The sequence below is a fragment of the Miscanthus floridulus genome, chromosome 17, assembly GCF_019320115.1.
Source record: "Miscanthus floridulus cultivar M001 chromosome 17, ASM1932011v1, whole genome shotgun sequence".
Taxonomy (NCBI): Eukaryota; Viridiplantae; Streptophyta; class Magnoliopsida; order Poales; family Poaceae; genus Miscanthus; species Miscanthus floridulus.
In genome coordinates, this window is record NC_089596.1 from 112,080,091 (window position 1) to 112,099,387 (window position 19,297).

Sequence of the window (19,297 nt, forward strand, 5' to 3'; positions counted from 1 at the left end):
ACAAGACAATTTGTTTGAAGAGTGTATCTGGTACACATTTGGTACTCAAGCTAGAGATCAAGACCAAGATCAAGATGAAGATGAAGTTTAAGTTCTAGTGATAATTGGAGATCTTTTGATAGAAACAAAAGGACTTAAACAAGTAGAAAGAAAAGGACTTAAAGAAGGATTCAAAGTTATTCATCAAATTAAGTCCAACAATATGGATCAATTAAACAAAATCTTTCAAGTGGATCAAGTGGTTTCCTTTCAAGTTATTTCAAGTGAGTATCAAGGATGATTCTTTGGACAGAGGTCACTTCGCTCTAGGCTTGGATGGCTAAAATTGAAGTGGTAATCTAAAGGGACATTTGAGGTACTTGGTTGAAGAAAATCAAGAGATTGGTCTAGAAAGCAAGCAACACCCAAAAGAGAACACGTCATGAAATTGCAAGTGGTATCATGAAATTTCAAGTGGTATCATGAAATTTCAAGTGGTATTACAAGTGGTGCATCTTTTAGTTCTCTCAAGCAAGCAATGATCAAAGAAGAAGCAAGCCAACCACAACAAGAAGAGTGCACTTAATCATTAGTGATTCTTAATTCATATGGGTGAAGAATAGGAATTCAAAGAATTGATATCTATTGGTCTTCACCAAGCTTATAATTGGACTTCATGGTGTTATTGGAGAAATGAATTGAAATCTATATGACTATCTTCCTCTCCAACATAGCAAAGGTATCATTGTATTGTGCATGATCATTTTTCATCCCTTACTAGTATGCGGTTAGTGCATATAGTACATGCTTATAGGATCATGCATTACAAATGAAAATTTTTAGACTCATAGAATACCACTATTGCTTGAATGATTATATAATCTAGTGGTTAGTGTATGAGTTTGTTCATGAGCTAGTAAACCAATGTACTTGATCTATTTTGAATTGCAAACAAGTGACAAGTACAACCTCTTTAAGATGACAAAGGGGGAGAGTTTAATACAAAGTTTGAACCTTAAGCACCCTTTGTGCTTTGTGTGACAGCTTGTAGCCCCTTTGTCCTTAGTATATCGTTGTTGGACCTTTGTGGTGATAGATGACAAAGGGGGAGAGAGACTGATTAAAGCTTTAGGATAGTTTCATTTGCTTATCTTTGTACCTGAAGATATGTACTGCAGGCTATCGTTTCTTGTTTTTGAGCTTCATTGATGTATCTTGGATTTGAGATAGATTGTATCATGTGAGAGATGAGACTTACTTATGCTTTATCTATATATCTCTTGAGACATGATCTTTATCTATATATATCAGTGGTTTCTGGACTTGAGAAAATTTGTAATGAGTGCTATGTGTGAATTACATGTGTCATATTTATTTTCATAAGGACTATGCATGCTAGAATGAAAATATTTGATGTGATGCCTTTATATTTATTCTTGTATGATATATCTTGTCATATGCATCACAGTTTCTCTTTGTCACACACACATGCACCCCACGGATGCAATGATTTAGGGGGAGTCTCCTATTTGTTTTAATATGTGCAATTGACATTTGAGGTCAGTTTGTGAATTCTAATCATAAGCACATATTAAGGGGGAGCCTCTCATAAATCATTGAACCCAAAAGTTTAAATGTTTATATCATTTTGTAAGCTTTAATCAAGTTGTCATCAATCACCAAAAAGGGGGAGATTGAAAGTGCATCTAGCCCTTTAGTGGGTTTTGGATGATTGAATGACAACGTGATTAAAGGACTAACCCATTTGCTAAGTGTGAACAGGTAATAGGTTATCTCACAGGTACTTAATGAAAGCCAAAATGATGTGTTGTTGTATAAACAATCTAGTTCAAGCACAAGACAACAATGCAAATGGAATTCATGTGAAGGCTTATTTATTGTGGGATTTCAATGATCTATGTGAAAGCAAGCACGATAAAAGTTAATTAATGAGACATGAGGGATTGCATATGGAATGGTCTCATATTTGAAGCTTGCTAAATTGAAAAGAAAAAGACAACAATACAAATGAATGGATGATTCAACACAAGACGTGACTTGATGGCTTGAGATGGTGAAGATAGCAAGGAAAGGCTTTGAGGTACTAAGCAAGGGTGAAGGGCAAGCGATGGCTTGGCGGCCGAAGAACCTAGCTAGGGTGAAGAAGGAAGTACTTGCATTTAGTTGAGGTACTAATCAAGCTGCGATAGTCATATTGATGTGGAGGATCAAACCTATATTAGACAAAGCGTTGGAAGTGACTTGATGCATTTGGAGTTATTCATATTTGATGAATGGAATCAAGTCACGTGCTCAAGATGGCTATGCTCAAGTGAAAAGATCAATATCAACATGATTGGCACCCTCACTTGATGAAGATTGGAAAACACGGCTTCGGTTCAAAGAGATCAACTCAAAAGGTTTAATTTCCTTATACTTTTAAATTTGAGTTAATAGGAATGCCGTACTATTAAGAGGGATGCAAGTTTAGGTGGTCTGAGGAAGATAGAGTGCTCAAGCATAATAACTAAATCAATAATGAGACACTCTAGCACTTCACGAGCACATAGAATAATTTTCTGTGACTGTCGGTGTCGGAAGTCCCGACGTAAGCCGGAACTCCCGACAGTCGGAAGTCATGACTCTTGCCGGAAGTGCTGACTCTCAGTCACAGCCTGCGCCGTGACTGTGGACGTCGAAAGTCCCAACGTGTGTCGGAACTCCCGACAGTCGGAAGTCCCGACGTGTGTCGGAAGTCCCGACAGTCAGAAGTCCCGGCCTCAGCGGTGTTGGCTGTTTGTTTAACTGTGCCCGTCGGAAGTCCTGACGTACGTCGGAAGTGATGACCGTCGAAAGTCCCGACGTTTGTCAGAAGTTCCGACACTGACTTGCACACACGGACTTCTGACCTGTTGTGAACAGTGTTTTCTTCATACGTCGGAAGTCCCGGGATCTGCGTCGGAACTTCCGACGTAGATCTGAACGGTTCGATTTTCACTTGGGGTATAAATACCCCTCTCCTCCATTCTAACCGTTGCCCACTCATTTCATTGCAACAAACACTCGGCCAAAACAGCCCCCAAGCATTCTAGGCTCCCCTCTCTTCACTCCTTTGCCTCCAACTTCGATTCCCAAAGGGTTTGAGTGATTGGAGAGTGGATTGAGTGAGAAAAACACTTTGAGCAAGCTTGAGCACTTGATTTCTTCGTCAAGCCGGTTTGATTTGCATTTGTTACTCTTGGGGATTTTCCCCTAGCCGGCTAGGCGTCGCCCAAGAGCTTCCATCTTGTGGAAGAGCCTTGGGAAGTTTGTATTACCCTTGTTTTCTAGTGAAGAAACTCAAGTGACCTTTGTGGTATCCTTGAGTGAGGCAAGGAGGTGGAAGAGACTCCGACCAAAGTGGTCACCTCAACAACAAGGACGTAGGAGCTCCTTTGTGGGGCTGCCAAACCTCGGGATAAATTCTTGTCTCCCGCGTGCTTGTTGTTGTTGTGATTTGCTCGAAATTACTTGTATTTGGTTGTCTCCCTCTCTCTAGCTATTTCTTAGGGTTTGGGACTCGATCTACGGATTGGTGGCTTATCGACGTCAAGAGAGTGACCCAACACCTTACCTTACCACTAGGAAGTGGGTTTGTAAGTTATCGGCATCACAAAGTTCATTTTAGCACTTGTAGTTCATTTCCCGCAGGGGTCGGAAGTGCTGACAGTTTGCGTTGGAAGTTCTGACTCAAACTGTTGGGACTTCTGACACGTCGGAAGTTCTGACCCAAATGCCAGGATTTCCGACATTAACTGACTAGTGCATTTTGATTCAACTCTTTGGTTGTCGTTGTTTGGCTCCCTAGGTTTATCTAGTATCTTTTATATACTTTGTGGCTAACTTGTGAGGGGTTGTATTACTTTGATTTGGAGTTTTCATTTTGGAAACTCCTATTACTAATCGTTTCCGCTTTTAAAGGTGTTGATTTTTCAGAAATGCCTATTCACCCCCCTCTAATCACGTTGTCATTCAATCATTTCCGCTTTTAATCACGTTGTCATTCAATCATCCAAAACCCACTAAAGGGCTAGATGCACTTTCAGTTGGTTATGGCATAGAAGGCTTGGTCATGTTGGAATGAAACAATTGAACAAGTTGATCAAGCATGACTTAGTTAGAGGCTTGAAAGATGTCACATTTAAGAAAGATAAGCTATGTAGTGCATGTCAAGCCAAAAAACAAGTTGGTAACACACATCCTAAGAAGAGCATGATGAGCACATCTAAGGCATTCGAGTTGGTGCACATAGACTTGTTTGGACCAACCACATACACTAGCATTGGTGGAAACAAATACAGATTTGTGATTATGGATGATTTCACTAGATACACATGGGTGTTCTTTCTTATTGACAAGAGTGATGTGTTTGCAATCTTCAAGACATTCATCAAGAGAATTCATAATGAGTTTGAAACAACCATCATGAAAGTGAGAAGTGACAATAGGAGTGAGTTCAAGAACACAAGAGTGGATGATTTGTGTGATGAATTTAGAATTAGGCATCAATTTTCGGCCAAGTACACTCCACAATCAAATGGCCTAGTTGAAAGAAAGAATAGAACTTTGATTAATATGGCAAGATCAATGTTGAGTGAGTACAATGTGAGTCATTCATTTTGGGCCAAAGCAACCAACATGGCTTGCTACTATAGCAACCAACTCTATTGTCCCCCCATGATGGAGAAGACACCTTATGAGCTATTAAATGAAAGAAAGCCCAACATAGCATACTTTTGGGTTTTTGATGCAAATGCTATATATTGAAGAAAGGAACTAGATTGGGCAAGTTTGACAAGAAATATGATGAAGGATTCCTACTTGGATACTCAACTACTAGCAAAGCATATAGAGTTTAGAATTTGGATAGTGGTACTTTTGATGAAATTTGATGAAACAAATGGTTCCCAAGAGGAAGATGAGAATCTAGATGATGTGAGAGGTACTCAATTAGTCAATGCAATGAAGAACATGGACATTAGTGATACAAGACCTAGAGACGTGATTGATGTTAAAGATGATAAGAATCAAGTGCTCTCTAACTCAAATGTACAAGCTAGTGGTTCTCAAGATCAAAGTCAAGCAAGTGCTAGTGTTGACAAAGTGCAAGATCAACAACAATTGGGTAGCTCATCATCCCAACAAAATGATCAATCAAATGCAAGCAATCAAGTGCAAGTGCTCCAACCAACCAATGTCGCAAGAGTTCATCCTTTGGATACTATAATTGGTGATATTTCTAGAGATGTATAAACAAGATCTAGATTGGTATCATTTTGTGAACATTTCTCATTTGTGTCATCCATTGAACCTAAGAAGATAGATAAAGCTTTGAAGGATGTTGATTGGGTCAATGCTATGCATGAAGAGCTAAACAACTTCAAGAGAAATCAAGTATGAGAGTTAGTTGAGAGGCCTATGGATCATAATATAATTAGAACCAAGTGGTGTTTCAGAACAAGCAAGATCAAGATGGGATAGTAATAAGGAACAAAGCAAGATTAGTGGCTCAAGGTTACACTCAAATTGAAGGTCTTGACTTTGGAGAAATATATGCCTCGGTTGCTAGATTGGAAGCAATTAGAATCTTGCTAGTCTATGCTTGTGCCCACAACATCAAACTCTATCAAATAGATGTCAAGAGTGCATTTCTAAATGGTTACATCAATGAAGAAGTATATGTTGAGTAACCTCTTGGTTTTCAAGATGACGAGAAGCCCGACCATGTGTACAAGTTAACAAAGGCTTTATATGGATTGAAACAAGCACCAAGAGCATGGTATGAGAGATTGAGGGATTTCCTACTCTCTAAGGGATTCAAGATGGGAAAGGTTGACAACACTCTCATCACCAAGAAGCTTGGAAATGACTTGTTTGTATTGCAAATCTATGTTGATGATATCATATTTGGGTCAACAAATCAAGATTTTTGTGAGGAGTTTGGCAAGATGATAGTAAGTGAGTTTGAGATGTCCATGATTAGAGAGCTTAGTTACTTCCTTGGTCTTCAAATCAAACAAATAAAGAATGGCACATTTGTGAGTCAAGGCAAGTATATCAAAGACATGCTCAAAAAGTTTGGAATGGATAATGTTAAAGCTATTAGTACACCAATGGAGACAAATGGAAGCTTGGATAGTGATGCTTGTGGCAACATGGTGGATCAAAAGATATATCAGTCTATGATTGGAAGCCTACTCTATGTGACCGTATCAAGACCAGATATGATGTTTAGTGTATGCATGTGTGCTAGATTTCAAGCATCACCAAGAGAAAGTCAATTGAAGGCAGCAAAGAGAATATTGAGGTACTTGAAGCATACACAAAATGTTGGATTGTGGTATCCCAACAGAGCAAAATTTGAGTTGATTGGATATTCGGACTCCGATTATGTGGGATGCAAAATTGAGAGAAAGAGCACATCGAGCATATGTCAACTATTGGGAAGATCACTTGTGTTATGGTCATCAAAGAAGTAAAATAGTGTAGCACTTTTAACCGCCAAAGCGGAGTACATTTCGGCCGGTAGTTATTATGTTCAATTACTTTGGATGAAGGCTACTTTGAGTGACTTTGAAATCAAATTCAAGCAAGTGCCATTGCTATGTGATAATGAGAGTGTCGTAAAGCTCACCAATAACCCGGTTCAACATTCAAGAACAAAGCATATAGATGTCCGCCATCATTTCATAAGAGATCACCAACAAAAAGGGGACATTTGTATTAAGAGTGTTGGTATCGATGATCAACTTGCCAATATCTTCACCAAGCCACTTGAAGAGAAGAGGTTTTGCAAGCTAAGGAATGAATTAAACATACTTGACTTCTCCAATATGTGTTGATGCACCCCCATTATATGTCATGCTTCTCCTTCAAGCAAAGCAAGGTAAAGTTGATTGACATGTCATTCATCCATTGCTAAGGACTTGTTTAGTGCATCTAGTCACTCCTATCATATCTTAGGCTTAATCATGAAAATCAAATGAATTTGATGCTTGTATGGTACCACTTTTGCTTGTATGCTTGAAATGATCTAATGGTAGCATATGACATGTTTGTGGGCTTGTAAACCTAGTGCTTAATCTAGAAAATGAGCTATAAGTATTTAACTCAACATGGTGCATGATAAACCCTCTTTTGGAGGTGTGAAGAAGCTTGCCCTCGGATCAAACCGAGTTAAATATCTTTTGCAAGTGATCTAGATTGAACTAAATTGAGAAAATGATCCTCACTTCACATGGTTTCACCCCAACCTTTCTAAAATTTTAACTCGCCTTTGAAAGCTCTAGTTTAGTTTTGGTGAATTGATGAAACCCTAAGTGCTAACCTAGTTTATCAAGTGATCATGACATGGGTAGCACATTCCAAGTAGTGAAGCAAATGAAGATCATGACATGATGGTGATGCCATGGTGATGATCAAGTGCTTGGACTTGAAAAGAAGAAAGAGAAAAATAAAAGGCTCAAGGCAAAGGTATAAATGGTAGGAGCTATTTTGTTTTAGTGATCTAGACACTTAGCGAGTGTGATCACATTTAGGTTCGATAGCCGTACTATTAAGAGGGGTGAAACTCGTATCAAAATGCGGTTATCAAAGTGCCACTAGATGCTCTAACTCATTGCATATGCATTTAGGATCTAGTGGAGTGCTAACACCCTTGAAAATGTTTGTGAAAATATGCTAACACATGTGCACAAGGTGATACACTTGGTGGTTGGCACATTTGAGCAAGGGTTAGTAACTTCACCGGCGGAGTGTCCGCCCGTAGAGTGCGGATAGTCCGACGGTGCCACCGGCGCCCTAGATAGAAAAGATGGAGGTCACTGTAAGTGACCAGACGTTGGTCTCTGAAGGACCGGTGCGTCTGATCAATAGCAGCAGAGAATGCGCAGCATCGGTCATCGACCGAACACTGGCGCTGAAATGACCGAATGCTGGCTGGCTGCGTTCAGTCGCACTAACATGGTCATGCATAGAGGAGTCGCTGAGTGACCGGACGCTTGGTGTGTCCGGTCGAGCATGACCGGACGCGTCTGATCATGAAAAGTCATCTCTGGATGCTTACTGGAAATGACCGGACGCTGGGGTTCAGCGTTCGGTCACTTTTAGCTACAGCGTCCGGTCGTCATATGACCGTTGAGATCGGGCGTTTAGTAATTGAAGAGAGGGACACGTGGCACGCATCCGTGATCGGACGCTAAGGTCCAGCGTCCGGTCACCCCGTGTTGTGCCTAGTGAAGGGGTACAACAGCTCTATTTCATAGGGGCTTCTATTTAAGCCCCATAGCCGGCCCAAGCTCACTCTCTTGGCCATTTGCATTGACATAGCAACCTTGTGAGCTTAGCCAAAGCCCTCCCACTCATCTCCATCATTGATTCATTATCTTGGTGAGATTGGGAGAGAATTCAAGTGCATTGCTTGAGTGTTTGCATCTAGAGGCACTTGGTGTTCGTGTTTCGCTGCGGCATTCGCTTGTTACTCTTGGTGGTTGGTGCCACCTAGATGGCTTGGAGCAGCGAGGATCGTCGAGTAGAGAGTGGTGATTGTCTCCGACTCAGATCGTGGTGATTGTGAGGGGTTCTTGACCTTTCCCCGGTGGAGAGCCAAAAGGTACTCTAGTGAATTGCTCGTGGCTTGTGTGATCCTCATCTTGTGTTGGTTGTGCGGCACCCTATCGAGGGTTTGGCGTGTGATGCCAATTAGCGCGTGAACCTCCAAGTGAGTGAATCGCCACAATGAGGAGTAGCTTGCCGATAAGCAAGTGAACCTCAGTAAAAATCATTGTGTTCATCATTTGATTCTGAGGTGATTGGTCTTCATTGGTATTCATTCTTGTGATTGTTTGGCTCCTTCCTCGACATGGCGGTATAACCTTCTTGCTCACTCTCTTTACATTACCACAAACTAGTTGTCAAGCTCTTTAGTGTAGCTAGTTGTGAGAGTTTGTTAGTTTGGTTAGTGTGGCTCTTTAGTTAGCTTTTGAGAGCACACTAACTTAGTGTAGTGTCATAGCTATTGTGTGGATAGAAACTATATCAACTAGAATTGTGGTAGGTGGCTTGCATTTTTAGTAGGCTAGCGCAACACTTGCTTCACCTCATAATTGTCTAACCGGTTTGCTAAGTGTTGTTATAGAAATTTTTATTAGGCTATTCACCCCCTCTCTAGCCATTAGGACCTTTTAGCCTTTTGTGCTAATTGTTGACAAAGGGGAGGGAAATTCACAAAGATAGTAAGATAGGGGGAGCAAAACAAATGAAATGACATTATAAGGGATCAATCAAAATTGTACACAAGTAGGGGGAGCAAGCTCATAAACTTGTATGTTGCATTTGAATGTGCATTTCATATATTTGCTTGCATAGCATAAGTTTTAAATTTCAATATTTATGCTTGTGTGGTGTATGCTAGTTGTAGGTTTGAATGATAAAATGAAAAACTAGCATGCATAGGTTAAGTAACTAGACTTATATTCATTTTATGGAAACTAGACCCTTACTTCTAATATTGATCTCATGGGGTATTCTAGTTTTTGTGTATGTCTAGTTACTAATGGTGCTAAGGATAGTATATTGGTGCACTCCGATTGGTATCACGCTTCAAAGGTCCATCTCTTATACCTTAGCATCATTTGATAGACGTTGTCTCCTATATTTCCTATCTAAGCATATGTGGAAGCTACAATCCAAACTCTTAGCACATATGTAGGGGGAGCCATTGCTACCATTTGGGGTTCATGAAACTTGTCCATATCCTTTTACACATGGTAAATATGCTTGGACAAGCAACATGGACTCAATTAAATTTCAAATCATATCTTTGAGTAAGGTTGTCATCAATTACCAAAAAGGGGGAGATTGAAAGCTCTAGTTTGATTTTGGTGAATTGATGAAACCCTTAGTGCTAACCTAGTTTATCATAGTGATTATGAGATAGGTATCACTACTCCAAGTGGTGAAGCAAATGAAGATCATGACATGATGATGGTGATGCCATGGTATTGATCAAGTGCTTGGACTTGGAAAAGAATAAAGAGAAAAACAAAAAGTTCAAGGCAAAGGTGAAATTGATAGAAGCTTTTTGGTTTGGTGATCGAGACACTTAGAGAGTGTGATCACATTTAGGATCGATAGCCATACTATTAAGAGGGGTGACACTCGTATCAAAATGCGGTTATTAAAATGCCACTAGATGCTCTAACTCATTGCATATGCATTTAGGATCTAGTGGAGTGCTAACACCTTTGAAAACATTTGTGAAAATATGCTAACACATGTGCACAAGGTGATACACTTGGTGGTTGGCACATTTGATCAAGGGTGGTGAAGTTCAGGGTCAAAAGGAGAAGTTTTGTATTGACCGAACTCTGCCTTGGGCAGTGACCGGACTTTGACCCTGCATTCGGTCAATGGAGCGCAGTGTAGGCCACCCTTGGTCCCTTGACCGGACGCTAAAGTGAAAAAGGGATCGGACGCGCAGGGGGTGCGTCCGGTCACCTAGTGACGTACGCTGACGCAAGCAACAGAGATAGACTGTGTGGACCGGACGCTGACCTGAGTCCGGTCATGGGCCACCGGACACGTTCGGTCATGAAAAACCGGCTCTGGAACCTCTCTGGAAACAACCAGACTCTGGCTAGTCTGTGTCTGGTCATGCAGGAGCGGACGCGTCCGGTCGCAATACAGGGGCTTGGGGATCTCTCTATAAACGACCGGACTCAGGCGGTGGTGCGTCCGGTCGTGGTGCAGAGGTGTGTCCGGTCACAACTTAAGTGCACTAATGACCGTTCAGATCAGGCGATCAACATTTAAAGCAGGGGATACATGGCGAAAACTAAGGACCGGACGCTGGGGTCCTGCGCCCGGTCAAACCGACCGGTACGTCTGGTCACCCTGATTTTCAGGGAATAGAGAGCCAACGGCTCTATTCGTGAGGGCTCTCAATTTAAGCCCCATGGTTGGCATAAGCTCACACTCTTAGCCATTTGCATTGACATAGCAACCTTGTGAGCTTAACCAAGGCCCTCCCACTCATCTCGATCATTGATTCTATATCTTTGTGAGATTAGAAGAGAATCCAAGTACATTGCTTGAGTGATTGCATCTAGAGGCACTTGGTGTTCGTGTTTCGCTGTGGGATTCACTTGTTACTCTTGGTGTTTGCCCCCACCTAGACGGTTTGGAGCAGCGAGGATCGTCGAGCGGAGGTTGGTGATTATCTCTGACTACGATTGCTGTTATTGTGAGGGGTCTTGTGTCTTCCTCGGCGGAGCGTCGGAAGGTAACTCTAGTGGAGTGCTCGTGTCATTGAGTTACCTCACTTGTGGGTAGGTTCTTGCGGTGTCTAATTGTATGGACGAGATTCGTACAACACCTCTTAGCCACTGAACCATCAAGTGTTGGTCGACATAACGGGGACTAACGTATCGGCAAGCACGTAAACGTCGGGAGAAAAATTGATTGTCTCTTGCCCTTTGGTATTCTCCTGGTGATTGATTTAGTATTCATCTTATGATTGGTTCACTCCTCTGTACGGCGGTATAATCACCTTACTCACTTACATACCCGCAAACTAGTTGTAGTAAGCTCTTTAGTGTAGCTAGAATTGAGAACTTGCTGTGTAGCTTAAGTTCATCTAGTGGAGCTCTTTAGTGTAGCAAGTCTGAGAGCTCTTAGTGAGTAGTGACTTACTAAATTGTGTCTAGTAATTATAGTAACTAGAATTATTGGATAGGTGGCTTGCAACCCTTGTAGAGCTAGAGCAAATTTACTTTTCGTTATTTGTCATACTAATCAAAATTATTCTAGTTGGTTTGTAGATTTTTTAAATAGGCTATTCACCCCCTTTTTGCCATATTAGGACCTTTCACCACTGTTGCGCGCCGTGTCCCACCCTCCACGCGCGCCGAGGTGCTGCTGAGGTGCCACCGCCGTCGCGGATCCCCACCAGAAGGTCATGGCCGTGTTGACATCGTGGCCGCCGTGACGCACGACTTCAGCAAAGAGATGTTGCAATGAAAGCGCATATTGCAAGCGTATATTTTAAGTGTTTCAGATGTTTCAGAGGTATGTTATAATTGCTTCATATAGATGTTGCAAAAGTAGTTTGGGGATGTTGCACTTGTTGCAACTGTTTCGGAGGCATGTTGCAACTGCTTTTAAGGTGTTGTTCAAAACGTTTCATGTGTTCCAGACGTATGTTGCAAGTGTTCCGATCTGGATGTTGCATGTATGTTTCACACATATGTTGGAACAATGTGTTCCAAAATGTTTCAGTCGCTTTCGTTTTATGTTGCTATTAAGTGTTTTCATGATACAAGTTGCAAGTGTTTTTTATCTGATGTTGCATATGTTTCATACATATGTTGTAAGTGTATGTTCTAGATGTTTTATCCGTTTCATATGAACGTTGCATTCAAGTGTTTTCATGTTGCACATGTTTCATGTTGTTTAGAGAGTCAAGGGGCACGGGGAGTGACGGTGGCACGGCACGAGCGCTGGGTAATGATGGGGCACGAAGAGCTGGAGGCCGACGGATGGGGAGCGCGGCGCGCCGGTGTCCTGCAGACGGGACACGCTGGGGCCGCTGGTCTGGCCACGACGAGGGGCAGGGTGCGTGTGCGGGACGGAGCGAACGGCCTCGAATCGAGACGGACTTAGCGGGCTGCGCGTGCGAGACGAGACGTGTGGACACATGACGTTACAACAGGATGGCTGCGCGTGTTGGACGGGAATAAAATCAGTGCACGGAGGCAGGCTGCTCGGGCATCCGGACGCGTCCTCGCAGTGGACGTCCGGGCGCTAGTCGCTCCCATAATACTACGACTTTGATACAAAATAGTACAAAAAGAAAAATTAGCTATTTGCCATCCTCGAATCACAGCTCAGTTAAAAGGATTAGCAGTACAACAGCCCAAGTAAAAGTGTGTCTATCATATTAAGCTTAGCTTAATTGCTTAAACCCAAAGCAACGTTGCTCGGACAGTCAGATCAGATCAAACCATCTCAACCTCCTCTGCTTCTTGTTCCTTGTCTCTCCTTCTAGAACCATCGGGAAGCAACAACCGTAGCAATGCCGCTCCACCACCCCAAACACCGCCACCATGACGATGACCTCCTCCCCTACCGCCGCTCCGATGATGAGGCTAAGCCACGCCGGCCCTACACCCCCACCTTCCCCTCCTCCCCCGCCTCTGCTAACCGCCTCCTCCTCTTCTTCGCCGTCGCCTGCCTCGTCCTCGCCGCCGCCTCCTTCGCCTTCGCCGTCTCCACCAGCCGCAACCGCCAGCCCCTTCCGCAGCCTCCGCCTACTGTCGCCTTCCGCTGCGGCCGCGCCGAGGACTCGCTCCGCTCCTTCCTAGCGGCCTCCTCACACGTCAACTTCTCCGCCGGCGACAGGGAGAAGGTGCTCGCCGTCGTTGGCGTACACACGGAGCACGGCAACTTCTCCGCTGCCCGACGCGCTGCGCTCCGCGCTACCTGGTTCCCGCCCAACCCCGAAGGCATCGTAAGGTTCCGCACACTTCCATAAGCTTTGGATCTGGGTAGATTCATGATCTAGATTGCTGCTGCTCATGTCACGTATATACTAGAAACTTCTAGCTGCATTTTAGTATCTAGCTGCTACCATGGTGTGATCGGTTAAGACGTTGCTTGTGCGCTTGCTGTTACTTGCATTTTCCTGCTAATAAGGTTGCTTGTAGATTTGATCTCTGGGTCATCTGCTCCAACTGCAAATGCTCACTATTTGAGAATACAGTTTTTCAATCGGGCAGGGTGGGGTGAGTCTTACTAACTGGGCCGATTTGATTAATTGATTTCTGCCACTAGTTGCCAGTTACCATAATTTGAATTCTCATGAATGATTGCTAACATGAACAAGAGGTTATGGTGTAACGAGCATATCGGCAGTGATGATAACTTCAAATAGGCATACAAATTTGGTTCCATCATTTTACAAGGCATTAATGAATTATATCATTAGAACTGAAATTTAATTTGTATTGCAATTCTAATCATTTCAAAGCAGGCGTCCTGTGTTCGAAGTACAGTACGTCCTGTGTTCGAAGTACAGTACAAATCGTGGTATATCAGGTGTCATGAAATGCATAGCAGAAAGTATATACGAAGACTCAGTGAAGAAATGAGATTCCATATCCACTGAGTAAATATGGTTTTCAATCCAAAACAGTTCACTTGAAACAAATTTATGTTTTTTGGGTGATTGAAAATAAAGTATATGTGCTATATGGAAAGTATGTTTAGCTATTTTTCTTTCCTTTTTCTTTTTATTTATTTTTTTCTTCTTTTTTGGAGTTCTGAGTGTTGCAATGTGTCTTGAAATGTTCCATTACATGACTCTCTGTATTTAGTTACCGTACTCCTTGGCCTGGAGAAAAGTAGGATAAAATGTTCTACCATTTATTGTTTACTCTTATCACATTTATGGCATAGTGTCAACATAGTGATCAGAGATACAATTCACTGTTTCTTAGTCTGGCCTTGAGTGTGTGTGTGTGATTATGAGACAAAATAGATCGATCTCTTCCAAATCTAGTAATGTTCTCTGTTTTCCTTTTCTCGCCCTTTTAGTTTCTATATATGGACAGAATTAATCCCCTTATTTCCATGTTCTGTTTTGTGCATCTTATATTTCCTGAACAAAAGAATGCATGGGAAAGCTGTAATGCTTTTGAATGCACAAGAATAAAGGGTTCTTGGACTCGGTGTTCATGTGTCCTTTTGTATTTTGGACAATTCAAATACCTGAATCCAAGTTGGATTCTGACATATGTGCTCATGTGCAAGAACAATCCTGTTGTATCATGTTGAAGCTTTTGGGGGCTTACTGTGGCCATTTCTTCTGTGTTGCAGTTTAGAACATGGAACTGGATTATCTTTTAGGTTTGTAACTAGACGGCTAAAGGACAAAGATAAAATGGAAGATCTTCAGAAAGAGGCGGATACTTATCATGACTTTTTGTTTATTGATGCTGATGAGGACACAAAGCCCCCACAGAAGATGTAAGTTTGTGTACACTTTTTACCGTTGTATGGTACCTGTGAACTTACATGTGGTTAATCTAATCGGTCCCACTTTTGTTACCTGTCTGATAGGTTAGCATTTTTCAAAGCAGCTTACCACATGTTCAATGCAGAATTCTATGTCAAAGCTAATGATGATATCTACCTGCGCCCAGGTGAAGTTAGTGACTATATTGTGCAATTGTTGCTTCTTCGACCTGTTATATGACTCATACTTCTAAGGCAGATAGACTTGCTGCTCTTCTTGCAAAAGAAAGACCTCAGCACAAGACATACATTGGTTGCATGAAGAAGGGACCAGTTGTCAATGATCCAAATATGAAATGGTCAGTTAATCAGTTCCTATTCCAGGAAATATGTATTACAAATTAAATGGTCAGTTCAAATTCTGGGACATATGTGGCTTCTAAATTGATTGGCATACGTCTCTTTTGCATCCGTAGCATTGTTGTTATTTTTTTACTGAACACAAAGTGACAAAACAAACACGACCAAACCCCCATAATCTAAGAACAGGCATGCGACTGAGCAAAACAGAACATGACCAAACAACTGAGATAGCAGGCCTTAGAAAATGTTATGGAGGTCTTTAGCCCCAGCTGCACACCATAAGGGATGCTGCTCCACTACTGCCCTTACCACCAAGTTTCAAGTCCCGAAGCCCTGTTGAATAAGCAACCATTGTGATGTTTCCGTAGCTCCCAAACCAGCAAAAGAGCGGAAGTGTTTCAGCCTTTTCTACACTGCTTGTCCACCCTTTTGAATGCATGGCACCACCATCCACAAGAACTATAGTCAGGAACAAGAGCCTGTAAACCCAACTTCTGTAACACAATAAACCACTGGCATGAGTTGGTGTGAGTGAGTTTGTGTCCCTGGGGCTTGCCTTTTGGCTGGCCTGGGGTGTGTTGTATGGGTTCTTTCCCATTGTTACTTCTTAATATAATGATGCGCAGCTCTGCTGCGTTTTTCGAGAGAAAAAAGATGTGCTGGATGTTGTCAGCTGCTTGATCCCTTGGCCTTCACATTAATACTATTCTTTGAAGTGTTCCTGTTTAAATTTCAGGTACGAAAGTTCTTGGGAACTGTTGGGTAACGAGTACTTCATGCATGCTTCTGGTTCACTATATGCTCTTTCTTCTGAGGTGGTTGAAGCTCTAGCTACTGCAAAGAGTGATAGGTTGGTCAGTTATAATTTTGTGACTTCTCTTTTCACCTAAAACATGGAAAACTGAAGTGCATCCAACAAGCTTACTCCCAAACTTTAGTATGCTTGTACTTAGACATGCAACATGCTACTGACATTTCATATTTTTCTTGCACTCATGGAATAATTGGATTGACCTTCCTTTTCACCTTAACATGGGAGTGTGTTAATCCAAGGATTTCATGTTAGATGGTCTGTATGCATTTAATTTAAAGATATGCAGGGTACACCCAGATATCAATGTTTTGCATTATACTAGAGTTGTTATTTGTTATCAGCACCAAATGAACTGTAGGGTTTGTTATTTATCAAAGCAAAAAGAACTATAGGGTTCATGGTAATAGAGTGTACATGATATTAGTTCAGTACAACTTTTTTGCCATTATTATGACTTCTCTTTGCTCTTTGTTTCTTGTGTATTCAAAATAATCATTATACATCCGTGCATTTTCCAGCTTAAGGATGTTTGATTATGAAGATGTTACAATCGGTGCATGGATGCTTGCTATGAATGTAAAGCATGAAGACAACCGAGCAATGTGTGATTCAATATGCACTCCTACCTCCATTGCTGTATGGGACAGTAAGAAATGTTCAGGTTTGTCTTCAAATATTAGTCTCATTATCATTGCATTAGGGAAGTCTGAATCAATTTTGCTATCTAATATTGGTACTTCACTGCAAAATTGCTAGTATGTCCATGCTTTTTCATCATTATTGCCAAGAGCATATTTGATGTGTCAGGACTAATATTCATACTGAAGAATTAACATCATTCCTATTATTTGGACTCAAATATATGCATGGAAATTTGTTGTGATAAATCCTCATCTAATTCCAGGTACTTGTAACATAGCTGACAAAATAAAGCAGCTGCATAACACCACTGTGTGCTCAAAGAGCCCAACGTTGCCACCTGAGGTGGAGGAGGAAGAATAGAACCAAAACAATTCTGGCCCTTCAAAGGGTTATGACGGTGATACTCCAATTGGAGCACTGGATTTGTCGTCGACTCATTTTCATACTGCTGTATCGTTTGCGGACCTTCTTCCAACAGCGGTGCTGTAGAGTTCGTGGAGAATCGATGCCATCACATGACGCGTAGTATTTTGAGTCTATACCCTGGTTGACCAACATAAACAGCAAGCGACCAACATAGGTTCAGATGAAGTGATGTGCCTTTTAGTAATTGATGGAACCAATGAGGCATCGGCCTGTTCGCTTGGCTTATAAGCCGTGCTTTTTAGCTAAAGAACAGTATTTTTCTTTCCCAACAAATTTGCCAACAGTACTTTTAGCCATGGATTATCAGCAAGTGAACTGAACAGGGCATCTTGGCTGGATGATGTATGTATATATATTGTACACAGAGTGACCTATGCGGTCTCATTCTTCGCTGATCAGACCGTGGATATCTTACGATTTGTTTTCTGAGACTGATATGTGCACGCGTTCGTTTTGCTCTTATGCCGTTTGGAGACGATAAACAGAGAAAGGTCTAAGTGTGTTCCGTGGCCTCGTGTGTTAGAACTTGCTATGATCTGGCTCCTCACTTGCCGCCCCGTGGTGTCAAGTGTCAACTGTGTTGTTGGCTGGCCCAAGCAAGCCACGATGGAGGAAGGCACTACTCCCGTGGTTGTTTGTCACCCTGAGGACACGCGCAATGGAGCATTTGATGTTTATGAAGAAGGGCGAAAGCTGCTATGCCTCCGCTGGTGCATCAACTTACGTTAGCTTGTTTGTGTCTAGGGACGTACTGCTAATTGAAACAACGATCTCTTGTCATGGTCATGCACTGCAAATGTGTAATGATCGTAAATATTTATTCCTTCCTTGATTAAAGAGATAACCGTTAGCCTTGTGGTATCTGTTGCCTTTTTTACTCCATCTAGTTTTCTGTTGCGCCCAATGGCACTCTTGCTGTCTTGCACTGCAACTGCCTGAAACAACTGAAAATTTCAATCTACGGCAGCTCCTCACCTGAATCTGCTAGCCCAGCGGCCTCAAGCCACCAAAACAACTATTCGCAGAGAATGGAAGCCTTTGTGATGGACTGATGGTGTCTATCAACTCGGCTCACAGATTTGGAGTCGTCCAGTTGTAACTGGTAGGGTTTGCTGCTGAAGACCAACCAAGGGCAGGCTGGAGTGCCAAACCTCTCTTGAGAACATACATGTAGTGAGCAAATCAGATTCTCATCTTCCTAATCACAAAGTGGGCGTCTCTCTAGATGATCAAGTCTTGTACGTGACACGATAACAACCAAGTAAAAAATCTGCAAAGACCTGGACCCCAAGTCTTCCTTGTTTCACGTTCGATAAATATAGGCCCTATTTGGTTGAGCTGTGGATTTTAGAAAAGCTACTGTGAGCTGTAGGCTATGAAAAAACTATTGTGAGCTGAGAACTATGGAAAAAACTTAAAGTCGTTTGGTTGGAGGAGCTGTGAAACCGTAAGCTATGTAAGAAATGTTTGTAATGCCCATAAAGGCCTAAGGGACTATTTATATGCAAATTGCTCGTAAATAACTGTTGCACTCACTTATTCACATGTAAATAATTATTTTGGAAAGGAAAAATTAATTTATTCTAAGTTTTTGTCATATGATCCACATAAATAGAACCAAAAGATAAGGGCTCATCCAATTATGTCATTCCTGAACATAACTATCCTCCTCTCACACTAACCAAAGCATCAGCTATTCTACTACGAATGGTATTCATGGTATCCTCATTCTCCACATATTCACTCTCATCTCCCTGTGTTTGTATTGTGCCACTTGTTTCTTGTACCAAGTATTCCTCATCAGCATCACATCTCTCGAACTCCTTATCACGTAAATTGCTGTCACGGATAAAATTATGCAATGCCAAACAAGCAATGATGATATGCTTTGAGTACAAGTTGAGAAACTTGGTATGCCCTTCAAAATACACCACTTCTCCTTCAATACTCCGAAAGCCCGCTCAATGACATTTCAAAGGGATGAATGTAAGAAATTGAACACCTCATACTTCCCTTAGGGTG

At 41.9% G+C, this 19,297-nt stretch overlaps 1 protein-coding gene across 1 annotated transcript; it reads left to right on the forward strand.

Annotated features, from left to right (window-relative positions):
- The first annotated feature begins 12,987 nt into the window (after positions 1-12,987).
- Positions 12,988-17,712, forward strand: LOC136517379 (probable beta-1,3-galactosyltransferase 12). The gene is made up of 7 exons (XM_066510932.1): positions 12,988-13,530; positions 14,893-15,042; positions 15,136-15,218; positions 15,290-15,389; positions 16,130-16,243; positions 16,726-16,868; positions 17,112-17,712. Exons 1-7 carry the CDS (start codon positions 13,091-13,093, stop codon positions 17,207-17,209), a joined length of 1,128 nt encoding a protein of 375 aa, XP_066367029.1. The 5' UTR covers positions 12,988-13,090; the 3' UTR covers positions 17,210-17,712.
- The last annotated feature ends 1,585 nt before the right edge of the window (positions 17,713-19,297 follow it).